The 19,344-nt window shown below is 54.0% G+C and overlaps 2 protein-coding genes across 2 annotated transcripts in view; one reads left to right on the plus strand and one right to left on the minus strand.

Moving 5' to 3' along the window:
- Positions 1–5,129, plus strand: part of STX8 (syntaxin 8) — a 97,935-nt gene extending 92,806 nt beyond the window's left edge. Inside the window, exon 8 of the mRNA XM_080356486.1 lies at positions 4,239–5,129. Coding sequence (XP_080212612.1) covers positions 4,239–4,306 — 68 coding nt within the window. The 3' untranslated portion in view covers positions 4,307–5,129. The remainder of the gene's footprint in view (positions 1–4,238) is intronic.
- Positions 5,130–11,359: 6,230 nt separating this feature from the next.
- Positions 11,360–19,344, minus strand: part of NTN1 (netrin 1) — a gene marked incomplete at both ends in the record, with an annotated part of 91,779 nt that continues 83,794 nt past the window's right edge. Inside the window, one exon of the mRNA XM_080356678.1 lies at positions 11,360–11,688. Within this exon, the coding sequence (XP_080212804.1) occupies positions 11,360–11,688 (329 nt within the window). The remainder of the gene's footprint in view (positions 11,689–19,344) is intronic.

Consider the following 19,344-nt stretch of genomic DNA (forward strand, 5'->3'; position numbering starts at 1 on the left):
GGGATGCTGAGGAGCAGGGGGATGCTGAGGAGCAGGGGGATGCTGAGGAGCACGGGGATGCTGAGGAGCAGGGGGATGCTCAGGAGCACAGGGATGCTCAGGAGCAGGGGGATGCTCAGGCCAGTGGGATGCTTGGGAGCAGGAGGATGCTCAGGAGCAGGGGGATGCTCAGGAGCAGGGGGATACTGACGAGCACAGGGATGCTGGCGGGCACGGGGATGCTGAGGAGCAGGGGGATGCTCAAGAGCACGGGGATGCTCAGGAGCAGGGGGATGTCCTGGAGCAGGGGGATGCTCAGGAGCAGGGGGATGCTCAGGAGCAGGGGGATACTGACAAGCACAGGGATGCTGACGAGCAGGGGGATGCTCAGGAGCACAGGGATGCTCAGGAGCAGGGGGATGCTCAGGAGCAGGGAGATGTTCTGGAGCAGGGGGTTACTCTTGAGGGCAGGGATGTGCCGTGTCCCACGTTTGCGCGGTGCTGCAGTCTGGGGTCTCCGTGATGGGAAAACAGCAAAGCTTGGGCTGACGAGAGGGAAACGAAGTGATTTATTTGACTGGTCATCTGTGTGACTGGTGTTTGTCGCTGCCCAGGGCAGCTGGCAGTGCAGCAGGGAGTGTGGGCTTTAAGTGAGGTGTCACCCCCTTTCCCCAAAAATAAGATAGGGTCTTATATTAATTTTTGCTCCAAAAGACACGTTAGGGCTTGTTTCCAGGGGACGTCTTATTTTTCCATGAACAACAATTTCCATTTATTCTTGAAGAAAAAAATCAACATTTATTCAAATATAATCTCATCACACTGTGGAACATCATCATAACTCTCCAAACCCTGAATTCCATTGTGAATTTCTTGTGCCTCTATTTCCTTAAGAACCACTGGCCCCAATTTCTCCTGTCCAGCACTATTGCTTTATTAAACCAGCCCCTCTTGTCCACATCTGCTGCTCGTCGTGCATCGGCAGCACAACCAGCAGTTCTCTGTCAGGTCTCTGCTCTGCTCGGTGAAGGGTCTGTCTGTCTGTCCCGCTGCATTCTGTTGCCAATTAATTTTACTTTTTTACACGTATAGCTGCCTGGATACTATTTAAATTGGCTTTTTTATGAACTGTTACTAGGGCTTATTTCTGGAGTAGGGCTTATATTTTGAGCATCCTGAAGAATCACGTTAGGGCTTATTTTTGAGGTAGCTCTTATTTTTGGGGAAACAGGGTATTTCCAGTGAGAATTTACACCCTGGAGCTGCCCGGTCCCGGCTGGGCAGGGTAGTTACTGTCTGGCTGAAAAGGTGTAAGGGAATGAGAGTCCTCAGCCATTACCCGCTGTGTTTATACAGAGCGTGTGGTGCAAACTGGGGGTGAAGAACCATCTCTGAGATGCCCAGCCCACAGGAGGTGTTCGCATTTCCATGTGAACTCCAGCCGGGAAGCTGTGCAGGAGTGAATGGGACGCGGTGGGAGGGGTGTCCATGGTGAACCCCAAACCAGTGACCCCCCCAGCTGGCAGTAGGTTTGGGATTTGGAGAAGGTCTGAGATGGGGACAGCGTGGACCCCAGATACTCTGGTCTCACAGCTGTAAAGCAGGTGAGACGGACTGAAGAGCCACCTAGAGATAATTACTTATATTTGTAACCATTTCTTTCTGTCTTGTGTCTCAAAATTTGATCTTTTTTTTGATTCGAAATGGCTTTGCTAGGTTTGGAGTATTGAGCCCCCAGCTGCCCAGGGACCAGGGGGTCAGGATGGGGGTGACAGCAGAGAAACAGCTGATGTGACACTGGGGACAGAACCCGGCACAGCAGCCCCAGTGCCGGGACCCCCGTCCTGCCGCACGTCGAGCCCCAAAACCCGGCTGAGAAGTGTCCCCGGCGTGGGCTGGAACAGCACTGGCTTCAACAGCACTTCACTTTCTCCAACCTGCCTTAATTAACTGCTCTGTAATTGCACATCGATTGCTGCCTTCCCTTCCCGCCTTTCCCCAGACGTACATTTCCAATTTGCATTCCTGTCGCTGTTTTCTTTGCGCAGGAATCTTGTATTTTTTCTTCTCTGGTTGCTGTTTACTTTGTTAGTGGCTTTGATTCCCGCACTTCTCTTTGAGCAGCTCTTGGTGAGGGGAATATTTATATTGCACAGGACTTGGGGAATAAAAAAATGGCAAAGCAGGCAGGGAATCCAGAGCGCATAATTGCTGTCAGATCCCATCCGCGGTTTCTGTTAGGAAAGCATGTTGTACTGCGCGAGACACCCAAGTTTAAAAGCTTCACATCCTTCAAATCTGCTGTTCTGTAGTACAGCGGGGAGCGGAAAATGTGCGTCACATCTGGTCTCTATCATGCAAGAGGTGCTTTGAAACCCGCTGCTATTGCCAGGTGATGCCACTGTTCTGTTTGTGGGTATGGGATCAGATAAGCGGTTGTCACCGCGAGTTGCTGATGGGACACGTGCCATCGGCACCGCGCTCCACCGCTGCTCCTGGAAACGGGAAGGCAGCTCCAGGTTTTTAATACCTGTCTCTTTCCAGGAATAAAATGGAGTTAATCCCATTTTGCCGTCCCGCTCTTGCTGCCCTGAGCGTCCTCTGAAGTTTCCTGCTCGCCCTGCTCTTGCCCATTAGCGATACTTTATTAGTCCCCACCTTCCCCTCTTCATGCCGGGTAATAATTCTGGTTTTATGTGCAGCTTTTCTTGCGAGTTGTCAAAGAATAATTACGCCCCATTAACTCCACTTTGTATCATTACTAATTCACACCTAGAGAGTATTTTCCAAGCAACTGATCTCGGTTGTCTCTTAATTGCTGAAGTCCATAAACTCTGTCACGCTGAAACTGTGCTAAGGATTTGCACCCTCTAAAATTTACCCTCCAGTGCAAAATGTAACAGAGAATCTGAATGTGGCAGCTTTATCAGATCTTATTTCTTCCCGATTTAAGCAAATTTAAGAAGGTTGTTTGCGTCTGGCTCTGTTGAAGACTACGCGATGTACATTGTATGCCGCTGGCTCTCTGTGCAGGGAAAGGCTGGAATCAACACCATCGCCCCAGCTCCCTTCAGATCACAAATGGTTTAAACTGCGCTTAACAGAGAAGAAAATACTGTTGGTGGCAACTCTTACTTCCCTGGAAAAAAATCCTGGAGCCCTGGCAGAGAAACAGTTTCTGCACAGAAAACATGACACTATTTACAAAAAGCAATGTCTAATATCCTTTTCCAGCTTGGAAAGAGGAGTTTATTTTAATACATCCTTTTTTAATTGCCATGAGCTGGACTTGTAAATATTGTAAATGGTTGAGTAATAGTCATCTGCGAGCAGAGCGAACGGAGGGGCGTTTTTTCCGCTCTCGGAGCTCTGGCGCGTTCCCGCAGCTCTGGCGGGGTCCGGAGCAGATCCTGAACCAAAGGGCTCCTGATAAAAGGTGCTGGGAGCCGGGGACGTGTGTGCGAATCCGTGGGGGATCACCGGGATCAGCGGAACATTTCCTGCTCCGATCCAGAGCAGAGCGAGGGGAGAGCTGTCCCTCAGGACGGGGAAGCCGAGCGATCCCCGGCCACGTGGCCTTAGTGCTGACCTTGAGTCGAGAGAGGAAACCTGCTCTGCTGGGGTTCTGGATCAGTCGTCAGTGTGATCCATAACATGTTTTTTTAACGCCATCCTTCTGCAGAGAGCGAAAAAAATAGTCATAAAGTTCTGTAAGATTGTGTTAGTCAAGAACTTCTGTGCATCCGCGGCTCGGGGCAGCACGGAGCCGCGTTAGGCAGAGCTCTGTTAGACTCTCCTAATGCCGGTTGATCTTCGTTTTCCCAAGCCAGGCACATACCCGAAGGCCCTGCTTTTGCTCTGCAAATAGTTTTGTCTGAGAGCAGGAATGGTTTATATTGGAAACAATTTCCTGATGCAATTTGGATTTCCTTCGGAATAATCCCTTGCCCCAGTGGGATGGTACAGGGGGATTCTAGAGCAGCTTAACTGGCCTTGCCATGAGTTAAACATATCCTTTAATCTGCGCAAGGCAGATGTTTAAGTAGGAAGATGCCCTGCAGGCACTGTTACAAAAAGTCAGTTTGAAGGGTCAGGAAGAGCAAGAACTGCTCTACAAGGCCGGGTCTGAGTCCGGGTCATGGGCGTGCGGGATCTGCCGGGCGGGAAATGAGGAGCAGCAGGACCGCGAGGGACAATTTCATTGCAAAAGACCAGTTGTTGGAGAAGGCAGCAACTTAACAGCGTTTTGTCTCTTCCAGGAATGCTGGTGGTGATCGTGCTGCTGCTCATTGCCATCGCCGTGGTCGCTGTCTGGCCGACACATTAACATGGATTCGGGAGCTGCTGCCCCACAGCCGATTGCGGGACCTCCAGAGAGACCGACTTTGTGCAAAGACCTTCTGTGTTTTAAATAAACTCGACAACATGAGAACGAAGCTGTGTCTGACAGACGTCCGTCCTTCCCGCGGTGCGCAGCCGGAGAGCACAGCGCCATCCGAAGGGTTCGAACTTGCCCAGGACGCTGTCCCGCCTTCCCGTGGCGCTGGAGCCGCGGCTGCCGCCGCAGCGGGCGCTCGTCTCGATGGGGCCGCCTGCCCGTCCACACCGCTCACCCCAGCGGTCGCTGTCCCAAGGGCTTTAACATACTAACATAAAGGTAAAGGTGTGGTTTGGGAGCACAGCGGTGGCACTCCTCTGCTTTCTGATACCTACCTTCAAAAGGAAAACTCTTGCTTTTTTTTCAAGGAATAACTGTTTTTTGGGAATGACAGCATCGGGCTGCTCGCAGAGCCCTGCGGGGTGCGGGATCCGCGGGCTGCACGGGAGCGCTGGGAGCAGCTCGGGGCCCGGCCCCTGGGGAGGGTTCTGGGTGTCACAGACCACGGCAGAACCGCGAGCACATGGACCCCAGCACATGGGACCCTGCGCTCCCCACGTCCCCCCACGGTGCTCCCCACGTCCCCCACGGTGCTCCCCACATCCTCCTCCATGCTCCCCACGTCCCCCCATGTGCTCTGCCATTAACCTACTAATCTCAGCCATCGGGGTCTGTTTCTTTCTTTCATAACTTTTCACACGCTGTTAAAGCTGAGAGGAAGGATTACCTGTTCAAAAACTAATGAAAAAGAAGTACTGAATGTTTGCTTCTGGCCAAGAAAATCATTATTTTGTTATATGTGCCAGTTTGATTTCAGAACTGATAGAGCAAGCAATAAATATTCAATAAAAGCCAGTCCATTTACATACAACTTATCTGCCTGGGTTTTTATTGTTTCCTACCCTCTCGTGTTCCACTCAGACGATTCTCCAGCGCTTCTATTTCCTGAGAGGCGATTTGGAGCAGGAAAAAAGCGATTCCTGCCAGATTCATGTGTGTCATGACATCCATTTCCTGACGGACCCGCGCCCCGGGCGGCTCCTCCCCAGCTGCTGCGGTATCTGCTTTCACCGCTCTCGGGGGCTCCGGCGCGTTCCTGCTCTTGCCCGCCCAGCGCTGGGGTTTGCCCAAGGTGGGAAGTCCAGGCTTAAGCTTTGTGCTGGGGAACTAGACGTTAATACCACGCTCTGCTGGCGGAGGACAGACAGCGATGCCCGTGGCCGGGATGCAGCCGAATCTTCCACACATCTCCACGTGCTTCACTGGGGAAAATCCTTGAAGTCTTCAAAAGTCCAGCCCAGGTTCTGTGTGTTTGCTTTTCCTTGGAGTGCTGCATCCTGCAGCCTTCAAAGGAGGGGAAAAAAATACCCCGAAGTTTTATGTTCTCACAGTTTTCAAGCAGACACAACAGGTTTTTGATTAGTTTATTGCTTGATCTCGGATTAGCAGCAGAGTTTTAAGCAAGGCTGCTCCAGCAGGGAACAAATCACGGGCGGCTATGGGGACGCATTGGGAACTCGGTTCTGGGGCTGTTCTCCCCGCCCTGCATTGGGGTCCCACCCCAGCCCGGCCCAGGGGCCTTCAGGACAGCACGAGAATGACCGGCCGTTTGTTGAGATGAGACTACAGGCTTGGCTTTCTCTTTAAAACCATCGTTTATGGAGGGAAATAGGGCTTTGTTTGAATTCCCAGGATGCGTAATTCATCGCGATCAGTGTGTGATGGTGACTTTGTTCTGATAGAGGCTTTAAAAAGATGTTTTCTGTCCTGTTGGGTCCTTAAACACATTTTTCTGTCAGTGCCTGGGAAAGGTGGGAACACGAGGCTTCTCTCTGCTGAAATGTCAAACAAAGGGGTTCTCAGACGTGCCCTTTAGGTAACATTTAATGTGTTGTGTGGGTGAGCGGTTTTATTAAAAAAGAGGTGGATTTGGCAGCGTTGTGGAAAGCTTTTCTGTGCCAGCCCCACCAAGAGAAAAGGAAGGTTCAAATATCAGAGCCGGAGATTGTTGACTGAGTAAGGGGGTTGGGGAGCCCTGCTTAGCAGGTCTGGGCAGTTTTGGGGAGCCTGGCTGAGGGGGTTGAGGCGGTTTTGGGGACCCCGGCTCGTGGGGCCCAGGTGGTTTCACTGCGCCGTCGCCTGCCCAGTGTGGGGTGAAGGATGCTCAAGGTGCCCATTGAGTCTGTGCCATGGGGCTGTGGGGTCAAGTACCTGCGGTGGCTTCTCCAAGGGGAGGTTTTCCCATCGCCCTCCTGCCCACCCGGAGGGATGTCCCAGGCTTTGCCTTCCTCACGTTTCCTTTATTTCTCTCTCAGATGACGTGCTCAGGAGTTTACCTGTTTCCAGTTGTTACGTCATCAAAAATACAAGTGCTGGAGGAGGATCTGGTGGATGAACCATCCCTGGAGACATCCCAGGCCAGGCTGGACGGGGCTCTGAGCACCCTGAGCTGGTGAAGATGTCCCTGCTCATGGCAGGGGGGGCACTGGGGGAGCTGGGAAGGTCCTTCCACCCAAACCATCCTGTGGTTCTGTGATTCGATGTGTTAGAGGCACTGTGCCCACTGCCCTGGGTAAGAAGTCCTGAGCTCCCACGTGAGGCCAAAGGTGGTCTGGGGAGGCGGCTGGGAGGTGGAGCTGTGCGCGCTGCTGTCCCGGCTCACAGCAAACGCTCCGGGTCCGGCCTGTGGTGGGAAGCAGCTCTTTCCCCTCTTTCCAGAGCCATCGTGTCATTGTCAGGCAACCGGCCGCCTGCCAGGAGAACTGGGAAACCCATTTGCTTCTCTGCGGAGCCGCAGGCGACAGCCCCGGAGCAGAGGTGGTGGCACTTGTGACCCATTTGTCTCCGCAATAAAGATCTGAGATTTCTGACCCCTGAGGTGTTTTCAAACTCATAAATTACCGGCGATGCTCAGGGCGCGGGTCGGGCGCGCTGACCCCTCAGCAGTTTGTGGGACCTTTTGCTGTATTTTTCTCTCTGGAAATGTTTTGCTGCCTCAGCCCCCCCCCACTTCCAGCTTCCTGGTGTCTGTCCCTCCAGCCCTTGCCTGGGCTCCAGCGCCACCGTATCCCCTGGGTCGGTGGCACCCAGGACCGCTGGTGTCCCCTGGGAGGTGGGTGATGGAGCCCAGATCCCCACGGCGGGTGTGCAGGAGGGGCCGGGGCTGCAAGCGGATATGGATGGGGCAGAAAACGGGTCTGGAGTGGGGTTGGCTGCTCCTCTGGCCCTGGGGTCCGGCTGTCCCATCTGCCCACCCCATCCACCCGCCCCGCGCGGGGTCCCGCAGGTCTCGCTGTGTCCCGGCTCTGTCCCTCTGTGGGCCACAGTGTCCTCTGGCAGTGCAGGAAGGACCTGGGGACAGACCTGGCTCCTCACGGACAGCCCGGGGGTGCCAGCGGGGACCCCTGTCCCACCCGCCATGAGCCTGCGGGGACCCCGCTGTCCCCAGGGACGTGTGGCCGGGGAGGACGCTGCTGGGACATGGGGCTGACGGTCACAAACAGCCGTGCAGAACCGCGGAGCTGCCCCGGGGACACCGGCAGAGAGTGGGGAGGCAGAGGGGACACTGTCACCCCGCTGGCCCGCGGGTGGGAGGAAGCAGAGATTTTGGAGATTCATACAGTTTACAAGAGTTTATTCAACTGCTTTCTGACTTTAGTTCTACCGAGTGGGTGCTGAACAGTTACAAGCTCCTCCGGGTTCAATTACAGCCAATCTAACAAAACAAACAAACGAAGAGAAAAAAAAAATAAAGAGAGAAAAAACAAAACAAAACTTGGAAAAACAATAAGAAAATCCACAACTTTTTCACGTGTCATTAAATATATTCATATATAATAACCATAATATATTAGTATGCATTGTAAAGAAACATTGCCCAAAGCAGTATGCAATGGTCATAACTAAACAACATTTACAGTTCAAGATATTAACAGAAATAATAATAAAACAAAACCCCAAAAAAACAACCAACCAAACAAAAAAAAAACCCCAAACAACCCCGAACCAAACACAGGTTTTGTGAGGGGGGAGGAGGCGGGAGTGCGGGGCGAGGGACGGACGCCACAGGACGAACAGACACGAGACTCAATGACACCCGTCAGGTGCCACCGCCGGGCGAGGATTGTTTTGGCATTTCAGCTGCTCTCAATGGTGCAGGAGGCACCGCAGCCCCGGCCCCATGGACCTCGGTCCTGCCCCGGGTGTAACGCGGGGAACCCCGAGAGCTGCACCCCAAGGAGGGTGATGTTTAGGGGTGACACCTTGTCCGTCCTTAGGTGAGCAGGCAGAGGTGTCCCCCGGGACGTGTTCTGTAGAAGGGGCGGCTACTGGGAGGAGTCGCATCCCCCAACACCCCGAGAAGGGAGCAGCGCTGCCGTCCCCAGCGGGGCCGTGCGCCCGTCACACCAGCTGCTCCTGCGGGTCGGCGTCACTGGGGCACTGGGGACAGTGGATGGAGCGAAGGGGCTTCTCCAGCCTGTTGGAAAGCACAGAACCCCAACAGGGGTCACGGAATGGGGTCCTGGAGCGATGACGGGTTGTGGTGCGGTGGGTCCTGGTGGGACAGAGACGGGGAGGTTGCCTGTGGTGGGCTCCGAGTCGGTTCACGTCTTGTGCAAACTCCGTTTCCTTCTGATTTTCCAGCTTGTGTCGGTGCCTGGAGGGGTCTGGCCATGGGACGGCATGGGGGGGGTTTCTTCTGCAGCCTCCCAAAGCGGTGGGATGAGGAAGGAGGTGGGGCTGGGCCCTGGGAGGGTCTGGGGGTGTCAAGGCTGTGCTGGCGAGGGCGGCTGCGCTTGGACTGAGCGTGGGGCGTCCAGAGCACTCGGTGGGCAGCTCCCGAGTCCCGACATCCCCTGCTCTCGGCTTCATGGCTTTGGGTTGGGTCTGGTTGCTTTTGGGCCGTTGGAATGTCACCCACGGTTCAAGGGCATCCTGGCTAACCCAGGACAGCCACTGCGGGGTGTCCCTGGCATCAGCCGATGCTGCTGCAGGAGAGCATCCAAGCCTAATTCTGGGGCTTTAAGCCTCTGTTTAGACACTTGAGATGAGATTTTATCCTTCAAAAGTTGGTGACTTGAGTTCCCTTGAGCTCTGAAGGGAGGAAAACGAGGTCTGCTCTGTTTAAGGGGACAAAACATGGACCTGGGGGCTTGAGTGATGTCCCAGGTGGGATTTCTCTCCTAATATCCGGATTCATTCTGGAGGGGCCTTATGGTGGTAGTGGGGGCTCAGCAGAGCTCGGTCCCCCCGGCTGGTGTCGGCAGCGTCCCTGCGAGCCCTCCACTTAACACCTATTTACGTGGCTGCCTTGCTTTATGGCGGTTTATGTCATTACATAAATATTGTCAATTGCTATAAAACAAGGCAAAACCACTGGAAAATGTCATAAAATGGATGTTTCCAAGTTTCCTAAAAGGAAAAATATCAGGGAGGTTTTGCTTTTCATAGCGACTAATGTTTGCTTCTCCTCCAGGTACCCGGCCTGCCCTCCCTGCCTCTCTTTTCCACCCCAGCTATGAGAACTCAGATAGCCCTGTTCCTCCGGGGCCACCGTGGCAGGGGACCAGCTGGCAAGGGGACATAACGTCTGGGTGACAAATAACAGCCAGTCCTGCCCTTGGGGTGTCTCGGGGACAGATGCGCCAGCCCTGGGGCTGGGGACGGGCTGTGAGCCGCCGGTGAGGCGGCCGCTGCTTTGCTTATTGCAGCAGCGATTACAACTGGGGAATTGTACGTTTGCTGGTTTTCAACCCCAGCAGAAGGAGAAGAGCGATTTGGGGAGCTCCGGGAGGGTCACACTTGCTCATCCCGTCCCTGGCTGAGACCCCTTCCCTTGGGCCAACCTTAGAGCTCTGCGCTGGCCCCGCTGCCCGTGGGACAGTCCCCGGCACCTCCTGTGTCTCCCAAGGGAGCTGGTCACCTTCTGCGGGGCTGCTGGGGAGCGGCAGTGCCGGAGGGAGCTGAGCAGGGCTGGTGTGGGTTCAGGAGAGCTGAGTTTGGGAGTGAAACCTCTGCCAGCCAGGACATCACTGTCACCTGCACAGACTTTCCATCACCTGGGGGTTCCTCTCTCTTCGGGATGGCGGACAGGACCAAACCCATGAAGGAAGCCCCAGGGGTGGCCGTGGTGGAGACTGGAGGACTGCAATGGACAAGATCTTCTAAGGCACCTACGAGAACTGGATCCCAACTTATTTTCTTGCAGAGTCTGTGTGTTTCCTTGAGGGTCCTGGTTGTTAAGGGGTGGCTGGGAGGGTTCCAGGGCATCCCGTGGGCCCACACTCCGTCGGCACAGTGGGGGCAGCGCTCCCCAGGGTCTGGGGGCCGGGCGAGGAGTCGCTCCCCGAGTCGTGCCCACGTTGCCCACTAATGTGGTTTCCTCTTCGCTAACCTGGGATGAGCGCATCACCACAGCTGGAGACCTCACCTGCCCCTGGTTGTCGTACAGCTGGTGATGGTCACAGCTGTCGGGTACCAAAGAGTCTTCAAACAACCCATCAGTCAATCCTCAGATCTGTCCTCTGCAATAAGCCTCCGTTTAGTTTCCTCTACAGTAACTGTCTCGTTCAACCTAAGCTGAGAATACATATTTCTGAGGACGGGGGATAACTTCCAGCACTGCCGTTGGTTAGTTTCTTACAGGTTGGATGTCCCCGTGCCACGCTTTGGGAGCAGCAGATGTTAGCAGCTGGAAGGCAGTTTGGTGCCTCTGATTTCTTCAGCCGAAAGAAGGTGGGGGGCACTGGGTGCCGCACGCCCGTACCCACCCTCCTCTTGTTTTATATCCACATGTGCCATTATTTTGTTGGCTTTTTTTGTTCGTTTTCTCCTGGAATACGAGGTGCAAACCCAGCAGCCCCACAGCCGTGATCCCCCCATGTCCCTCCAGCAGCGCCAAGTTCTTCCCGCCGCCCTCGTCGCCGGTCCCTGCCCGCCCCAGCCCCACAAGCAGCATGCACATCAGTCTCTCCCTCTCGCGCGCCGGTGCTGTCTCCTCCTCTAGGCTTTCTTACACTTCCCCTTCTTCTCCCGCTGCTGGAACTTCCTGAGCCGCCGAGCCCACGTATCCCGCCACTGGATCACCAGGCTGGTTTTGTCCGCAATGATGCCGCTCTGGTCAGGAGAGTCCTCGTTGTTGCCCAGCAGCAAATACTTCTTCATGGGTTTGATTTTGGGACATTTGCACGCAATGTCCTTGGAGTGGATCCACAGGGTCTGGTCTCCGCGCCGTATCCGGTTGCTGCCTTGTTTGTAGACGGAGATGATGTTGACTGTGAACTTCCACCAGTCAGCATTTTTTTCCGCTTTCAGGATGTGGATCTGGACAGCTGGAAAGAAAAAAAGCAAGGCAAGAGAGGAAAAGATGTTATGGTTTGAGCTGGCAGGGAGAAAATGAATTTCAAACCTTACCTAACAGGCTGTGTGAGGAAATGGGATTTTGTCTCCTAAGCCCAGGCTGGGGGAGAGTGACCAAGGGTGGTGGATGCACAAAAACTTCTCTGTCCCCAGACACCCAAGAGCAGTGGGCGCTGGTGGCAGAGGCTCTCAGCAAAGGCTCGGGACATGCTCTCCAGCTCTCAGCCACAAAGGTGGCGCTCTGGGTCCCTGATGAGCATGGCCATGGCTGCCTAAGGACCGTGGAGCGTGGAGGAGCCCTGGGAGCGGGGAGCTGTACCCCACCATGGCACTCCTTGTGCTGGGAGTGATGCAGGGCTAATGGAGCACTGGTGGGGAGCGGGTTCTCCCATCTGTGTCCCAGGGAGGAGAGGAAACGGCCTCAAGTGGCACCAGGGGAGGTTGAGGTTGGATGTGGGGAACAATTTCTTCCCCAAAGGGCTGTGGGGCATTGGAACAGGCTGCCCAGGGCTGTGCTGGAGTCACCATCCCTGGAGGGGTTGAGCAGAGAGAGATGAGGTTCTCAGGGACATGGGTTAGTGCTAGATTTAGGTTATGATCTTAATCTTAATGATCTTGATGATCTTAAGGGTCTTTTCCAACCAAAATGATTCTATGATTCTATCTGCCAGGACGCGGTTGTGCAGCAAGCACAGATGGAGCAGCTCCCCAGGGCTGTTGGTGTAGCAACATATGCCCCAGCAACTGCAAACTCTTAAAGCGATGCAAAACTTACTCAAAAATCAGGTGGATTTGTGCAGTGGAGTCTGCCTTTGCCCTTGAAGCAATAAACACAGGGACAATTAATAAAGCCCAGGGGCGGTGGCCTGAGCAGGGAGCAGAGGCTCTGTGCGCACAGAGGGTATTGCAGTGGGCAAGGCAGGGAGGTGACTGTCCCCATCATCAGTGCCACAACCCCAGGCTGCCCCACAGGACCTGGGACAAGCTTTCTTCTGATCATGTGTCCAGAGAGCAGCATGTGCTCCAGGCAGAGGACGGGATTCTGTATGGGCTGCCCCTCCAGCCCTCCCATCCCCACTAGACGGGCAACTTGGTGCATCAGTGCCAGGATCCCGAGGCAGGGTTTAAGAGAAGATGAGCCAAAATCTGGAGAAAACAGGAACTGACCCATATCTCCAGTTGTTTGGCACGTGGAGGTAGGAAAGAGCTATTAGGGTTAGGGCTCGGACACTGTACGGACATGCCAGTGGCAGTGTCCAACCTGACTTCTGGGTCAGGAGGACTCTGTGAATGCTGAATAGTGACATGGGGCTTCAAGGGGACATCTTAGTACACAGTAGCCTGGTGAGCTGGGTGTCCCAGCAGATAACCGGGAGATAACAAGCTCCCAAAGCAAGACTGAGATGAGAGGATAACTGTGATCCATAAGCACAGGAATAGCAAAGAGGATGGTGTTTTCCAAGCCTATGGCTGATGTTGTGTAGAAAAACTCTGAGAAAACCTGGTGAGAGCCCTTGCTCTTCCCCAGAGCAACAACCCTGTGCCCACCCGCATCCATGTGGGAGTGGTGGCCCATGGTTGGTGTGACTTGGCATCATGGTCCGGGCAGGAGAGGACTCTCCATGGGGTTGTCCGCAAGGATGCCGGGATGGTGATGGACACTGGTTTGCTTCCAGTATCCTCGAGAGGAAGAGCCTGATTTCAGAAGCCCCTGGAGCCACCATGGTTTTGCCCCACGGGGCAGCTGCAGCTCAGGTGGCCCTGAGCAGGCTATGGTGACCACTGCCACCCATCCTCCTCCTCAACCCCTGTAGCAGGTGCCACTGTGCCCTTTCCAGGTGACATCTGTGGGCTTGGGTTCAAACCACAGGGAGGTATGGAGACCCACTTTCCCTGTGTGTGCAAGGGAGCCTTTGGCCCTCAAGTGTGGCGAGGAAGAGGAGGCACAAGCCTGGAGGCAGCTCCTGGATGTCGGTCGGTCACGGCGCCGGGGTGGCAGAGGAGGATGGGAGCAGCAGTTGGCCAAGGTCACATCCTGCGGGGAGGTCGAGCACATTCCTCTCCCTGACAACCAGCTTCCAGGAAAATATCTTCACCGGGAAGTGATTCCCCAGCCCTCTCGGGTTTGTTTGCTGACCGTGGGATGAGGAATCTCCACCAGAGACAGAGGGAAGAACCTGGGTGGCCATGCCAATCCTGGCAAGAGCCAGCAGGCACAGTCCAACCAAACAGTGCTTTTTGACCAAATCTTTAGGCTTTTCCCCCTATTTATGCCCCTTCTCTCCATGCCCAGTGAGCTGTAACCCCTGCCCGTCTCTGCCATCTGGCCAGACCCTGGCAGGTCCCATCACAATTGCATAAACTATCAGAGGGAGAAGAACCCTCAACAAAAACCCAGGCAAAGCTCTCCCATTGGCCTTGTAACAACCTAGTTTTACCTCCCCAGATTAGCAATGGAACAGCATCACCTTCGCTTTAAAACCACGACATACAAGCTGATTTTGAGCTATGGAAGGAAATGGGGCTCTGCAGCCCAGCAAGACTTTTTTAACATGTTGCAAAATATATAGAGTTGGGGGTTTTTTGTTTGTGGTTGTTTTTTGGTTTTTTTGGGTTTTTTTTTTGGTGTTTTGGGTGGGTTTTTTTGTTTTATCTTTTTCTCAGAGCGTGTCACGGATGCCAAATGCTCCCATAAAATAAAAAGAGAGAGAAAAAACCAGCCCAAAGCTCTGACTGTGTATTTCCCAGTCTGGAGTGAAGGTAACAAAATGTGAAGATTAGCCAATATTTTATTTTTTTGGAAACAAATCTTTCCAAAAAAGCTTAAACCTTTGACCTGCCTGGTCCACACTGACCAAATGGAGAAAATGAATGAAAAGGAACCGGGGAGAGGTGGTTACAGGAAACTCTGCTCTAAAATACACAGTCTGTATTTTTTTGATGTCAAGGCCTCCGTCTCTTATGTTTTTTCGCCTTTTATTAATGAAGTGGAAGGAGTGAAAGCCTCGGCGAAGCTCGGTTGGCACAGCCACAGCTGCCTTCCCCGGTAGTGAGTTTCTGCCCATAGCTTTGCCTCCAGGACACGCGGCTCCCCTGAGCCCGGGTTTAGTGCTGGCTTGCCGGGTATTTTGGGGTGGGGGTCTCCAGCATCTCCCAAGGGACACGGGATGTGCAGAGAGGTGCCAGGAGGAATTTTTGGCAGCACCTAAGGTAGCTCCTCTGGGTGAAATCCCAGGTGTTTAGGGACTTGTTTCTCATGAAGCTTTCAGTTCCTCTGTTAGTTTAGGTTGGGGGCTCAGCTGTGTCCCACCACTCTGAAGCTGGCTTTGCTGCTTGATGTTGTCCTTCATCTGCCATTTCCTAGGGCAAAGCTCGGCTTTGCCTGTGCCATGCTGAACTGCTCCCGCTTTGCTGCTGCACCCACTGCACCCCGGCACCCAGGCTGAGGGACTCGGGACTGTCCCTGTCACTGCATCCCAGGAAGAACAGCCCTGATGTGTCTGTGGGGCAACCAGATGACAGGCTGTAACAGGGGTGATGGTTGTCCTAGGATCACGGCATCATTTGGTTGGAAGAGACCCCCAAGATCATCAAGTCCAACCATAACCCACCTCTGGCACTGCCCCATGTCCTGAGAACCTCATTTCTGTCTGTCCAACCCTCCAGGGCTGGTGACTCCAGCACTGCCCTGGGCAGCCTGTTCCAATGCCCCACAGCCCTTTGGGGAAGAAATTGTTCCAAGATCCAACCTCAACCTCCCCTGATGCAATTTGAGGCCGTTTCCTCTGGTCCTGGCGCTTGTTCCTGGGGAGCAGAGCCCGACCCCCCTGGCTCCAAGCTCCTTTCAGGCAGTTCAGAGATCAGAAGGTCTCCCCTCAGCTCCTGTTCTCCAGCTGAACCCCCCAGGTCCCTCAGCCGCTCCCATCACACTTGTGCTCCAGCCCCTCACCAGCTCCGTTCCCTTCTCTCCACTCGCTCCAGCACCTCAAAGCCTTTCTTGGTGTGAGGGGCCCAGAACTCACCCCAGGATTCCTCGTGCTTTGCACGCAGTGGGAAGCTGAGCCCTGCAGGTAATCTGGGGCTGGAATCAGGGATTTTTCTCCAGGTTTGCTATTCTGCACCCTGCTCTGCTCCCCAAAAGCCCCAGTCATCTGAACAGGCATGGAAAGCTGGGGTTGGAGGCTCGAAGGGTGACAGGAAGATGCTTAATCTTGGTGAGAACGTAGGGCTGCCCCATCAACCACATCCCACCCAACACCAAAGCTGCTGACGTCCAGATCTCACCCAAATGGTGCCTTACAATTCACAGCAACCAAGCTGATGCATTCAGGTGTCTCCCCACATTATACTGCTTCCTAAGAAGAAGGTAGGTGAGTGGTCCCCAGGAGGGGACGGGGGGTCCCTGGTGCCCTCCTGCATCCCTCGGTGTTCAGCTCTGGGACAGGGATGCTGCCCTGCTCCTCAAGGCTCAGCTGGGAGCCTCCGGCCACAAGAAAGACCTTAAGGCTGGATATCACAGATGGAAGCAGAGGGGTGGATGATTTGATGTTAATAAAAACAAAAACCAACCCCAAAACCTCAAAGCAACATGTTTGAGGGCAGCCGTGTAAAGGTTTAACTAAAAGCAGTGCCTCGCAAGCATTCAGAGACCATGAGTCAGGGGCTTCAAAATCATGAGATTGCCATGAAAAGAGTCAAATACTTTTGAGGTTTGTGATAAATCTCCTGATTTCAAGATTTCTCCAGCCAAAGCTGACCTAGGATGGGGCTGCACGGACAAAACTGCATCCTGTGCACTAACCTGACCCCAGGAGCCGGAGCTTCGTGGAGCTTCCAGCAATGGGGAACATCACTGCACTGACCCCGGACGGACCCCACAGGGGTGGCAGTGGGAGCAGAGCAGTTTGCTGCGGGGGACAAGAGGGTCTTTGACACGGGCAGATGGAGCCAGGTGCTCGAGGCAGTGCGCACACAGGCATCCTGGGCTAAGCAGGGGTTTCCCAAGGGCTCGGGTCCCTTTTTGCTGCACAAGCCAAGCACAGAGCCTGTGTGGATTTGACTCCATCCAGCAGCAGAAGGTGACCCTGACACCACCTGGGTTTGGGAACGGCTGGCTCTTTGCTGGAGTAAAGGGTTAAAATGGGATTTTTTTTCTCTCTCTTTTTTTAAAAAAGTCTTTAATTTATTTGGCAGCGCCTTTGCCTGCCTCCAGCTGCCAATTTCCTACTGGTTTAATATCGGAGATTTACGACCCCAAATCCCAGCCGGCCTGGGTGGGACCCCTCGCTGCCCCGCTCCCTCTCCGGAGACACAGTTTTGGGGAGGGATTGCTCAGCACTTCCCTGCTCCGGGAGTGGGATTTCCTTACCTCCCGGCAGGGGCTGCGGGCTGGGGATGAGCCGGGACCGTGCGTCTCCATCCCCTTGGGTGTTTTCTGTGGATTCAGGACTTTTTCTTCCCCCTTCTCTCTTTTCAAGATGCCTTTTGAAAACACATTTTACTTTTTTCCAGCAGCCCCTGCCAAGCTCCTCTCAACAAAAGGGGTGACTCAGTGAAGACTTGGCAGATGATCTCACCTTTCAGACAAGGATCCCGCTCCTCACCCCCATCCCCTTCCTGATGCTGCGCTGGGGACATGGGGAGGGCACAGGGACAGCAGCTGCGACGCTGGTGCTGAAACCCAGCAAAACACTCCAGCGTCACCTGTGCAGGATTGGGCTCTGTTGCAGTGTGAGGAGCTCAGGTTTTGGGGCAAAATGGAGGTTAAAAAGCTTCATGCTCTGTTCCCACAGCTGCTCATCCCGCTCACACACACCACAGGCACTGGGCAAAGCCCAAAAGTGGGGCTGAAACAGCAGCACCCGGGTGAGGGATGGTCCCGCATCCCCTGGGCCACCATCACCTGCTCTAATAGAATAATCCCCATTCCTTTAGGGCTATGGGGGAACCTCCATCCCCAGGGCTCCCACCTGCTTCCCTGGGGTAAATTTAACTGCCCCAAACCCTCTTCCTCTGCCCCGCTTTTCTGGGAGCCAAGCGACCCTTTGCACTCCCCCAGACGGACAAAATAAAGCCAGGAAAAGCTTTTCTGTGTCAGTTCTTGCCTGACTCTCCCACCTCAAACCCCCAGGCTGCTCTCCCTATGCCCCGTGTAACTCTAAATATGTGCAGCAAAACCCATCTTGGAAAAACAGCCCAATTCAAAATTCAGGGAAAAAACACCAACAAACAAACAAAAAGCCCCCACAAAACCAAAAACCAAACCAACCACCAAAAAACCACCAAAACCAAAAAAAACCCCCACTACATCACACACACACGCACAAATATAAACCCAACAAAAACAAATAGATAAAAATAAATAAGGGAAAATATCTCCTTTGAATGGCTGAATGAAGCGGGGAGCTACAAAGCCCCATTGAGGCGTGCGGGCGGATGATCGGTTCCCGATTGAGCCCAGGAGAAGTAACTCTGCTCAAGCTAATTAAGGCCTTTTAGGACATTCAGCCCAGTGATGCCGGCGTTGCGGTGAGGAAAAGAGCCTCCTAATTGGCTTCCTGCTGGGGTGTCAGTCCCAAAGTCTTTATTATCCCTCAACCCTTTTTCCCCTCCCTGGCCCTGCCGAAAGCCTGGCTGCCCTGGCACGGCCACGCCAACGCTCACCCCGCGGCCTCGCTGGGCTTGTTTGCTCCTGAAAAGGCAAATTTGCTGCAGCCATGGGGCTGGTTGGGGAACCCCAGGGCCAGGGGTTTGGGTGGGAGCACCCCAGTTCCCACGCTGGGACAGCCTGCGCCCCCTTACCCCAAACCAGCCCTGGCAAGCGGCTTTGGCTCACTTGTGCTTTGCTGAAGTGATGCTGCATGCTAAAAGAGATGAGAAAAGCTCTTTCCAGCCCCCCCTATTCATTGCTCCAGGGTATCTCCTGTCCCAGAGAGCTCTTGAGCTGCTGCATCTCCCCAAGGTCTGCTGAAGCCCACAAACCCACATTACAGCCTCAATAAAACCCCAAACAAGCACAAGCTTTCATCTGGATGGCCAAAAACCATCTCCCTGGTGAGACTGGATAAGCTGAGGAGCGAAACCAATGCTGGGGCCACCCCTTGAGCAAGACCCAAGTGCTGCTGCCATCAAAACATTGTAACCCTCACCCCCAGAGCCGCAGGGAAAGATAATGCTGGTTCAAGGGGGATGCACGTGCCTTTGTTTCCTCCCTACCATCCTTTGAGCTCCCAGGGCCAATTCGGATCGTGACACATAATTTTTCCTGCAATCAAGTGGCTGCTTTCCCCCATCTTCAGAAAGCAAACGCTCCAGCCTGTGCTCAACCCTTAGGAGATGCTGGAGAACCCAGTGGGAAAATGCAGGGATACATATGCAGGGAACGGGTTTGCACCTTATTAGCCAGCAGAGAATCGACCCTCTAGAAACCAAATAGCTTCAATAGCCTGGTGATCAGCCCCACTCCTGTCTTTAATAACCTCAGTGACATTCTCACATGCAATTAAATCCTTTTCTCTAAGGGAGAAGGCATTTTTTTGACCTTTCCAATGTCTGATGATCCTCCAGCAGCTCATCTGAGCTTGGCCAGACCTCAGTGCAGCCCCACTGGATGGGGACCATGAGCGTGC

This window comes from Nesoenas mayeri, assembly GCF_963082525.1.
Source record: "Nesoenas mayeri genome assembly, chromosome: 19".
Classification (NCBI taxonomy): domain Eukaryota; kingdom Metazoa; phylum Chordata; class Aves; order Columbiformes; family Columbidae; genus Nesoenas; species Nesoenas mayeri.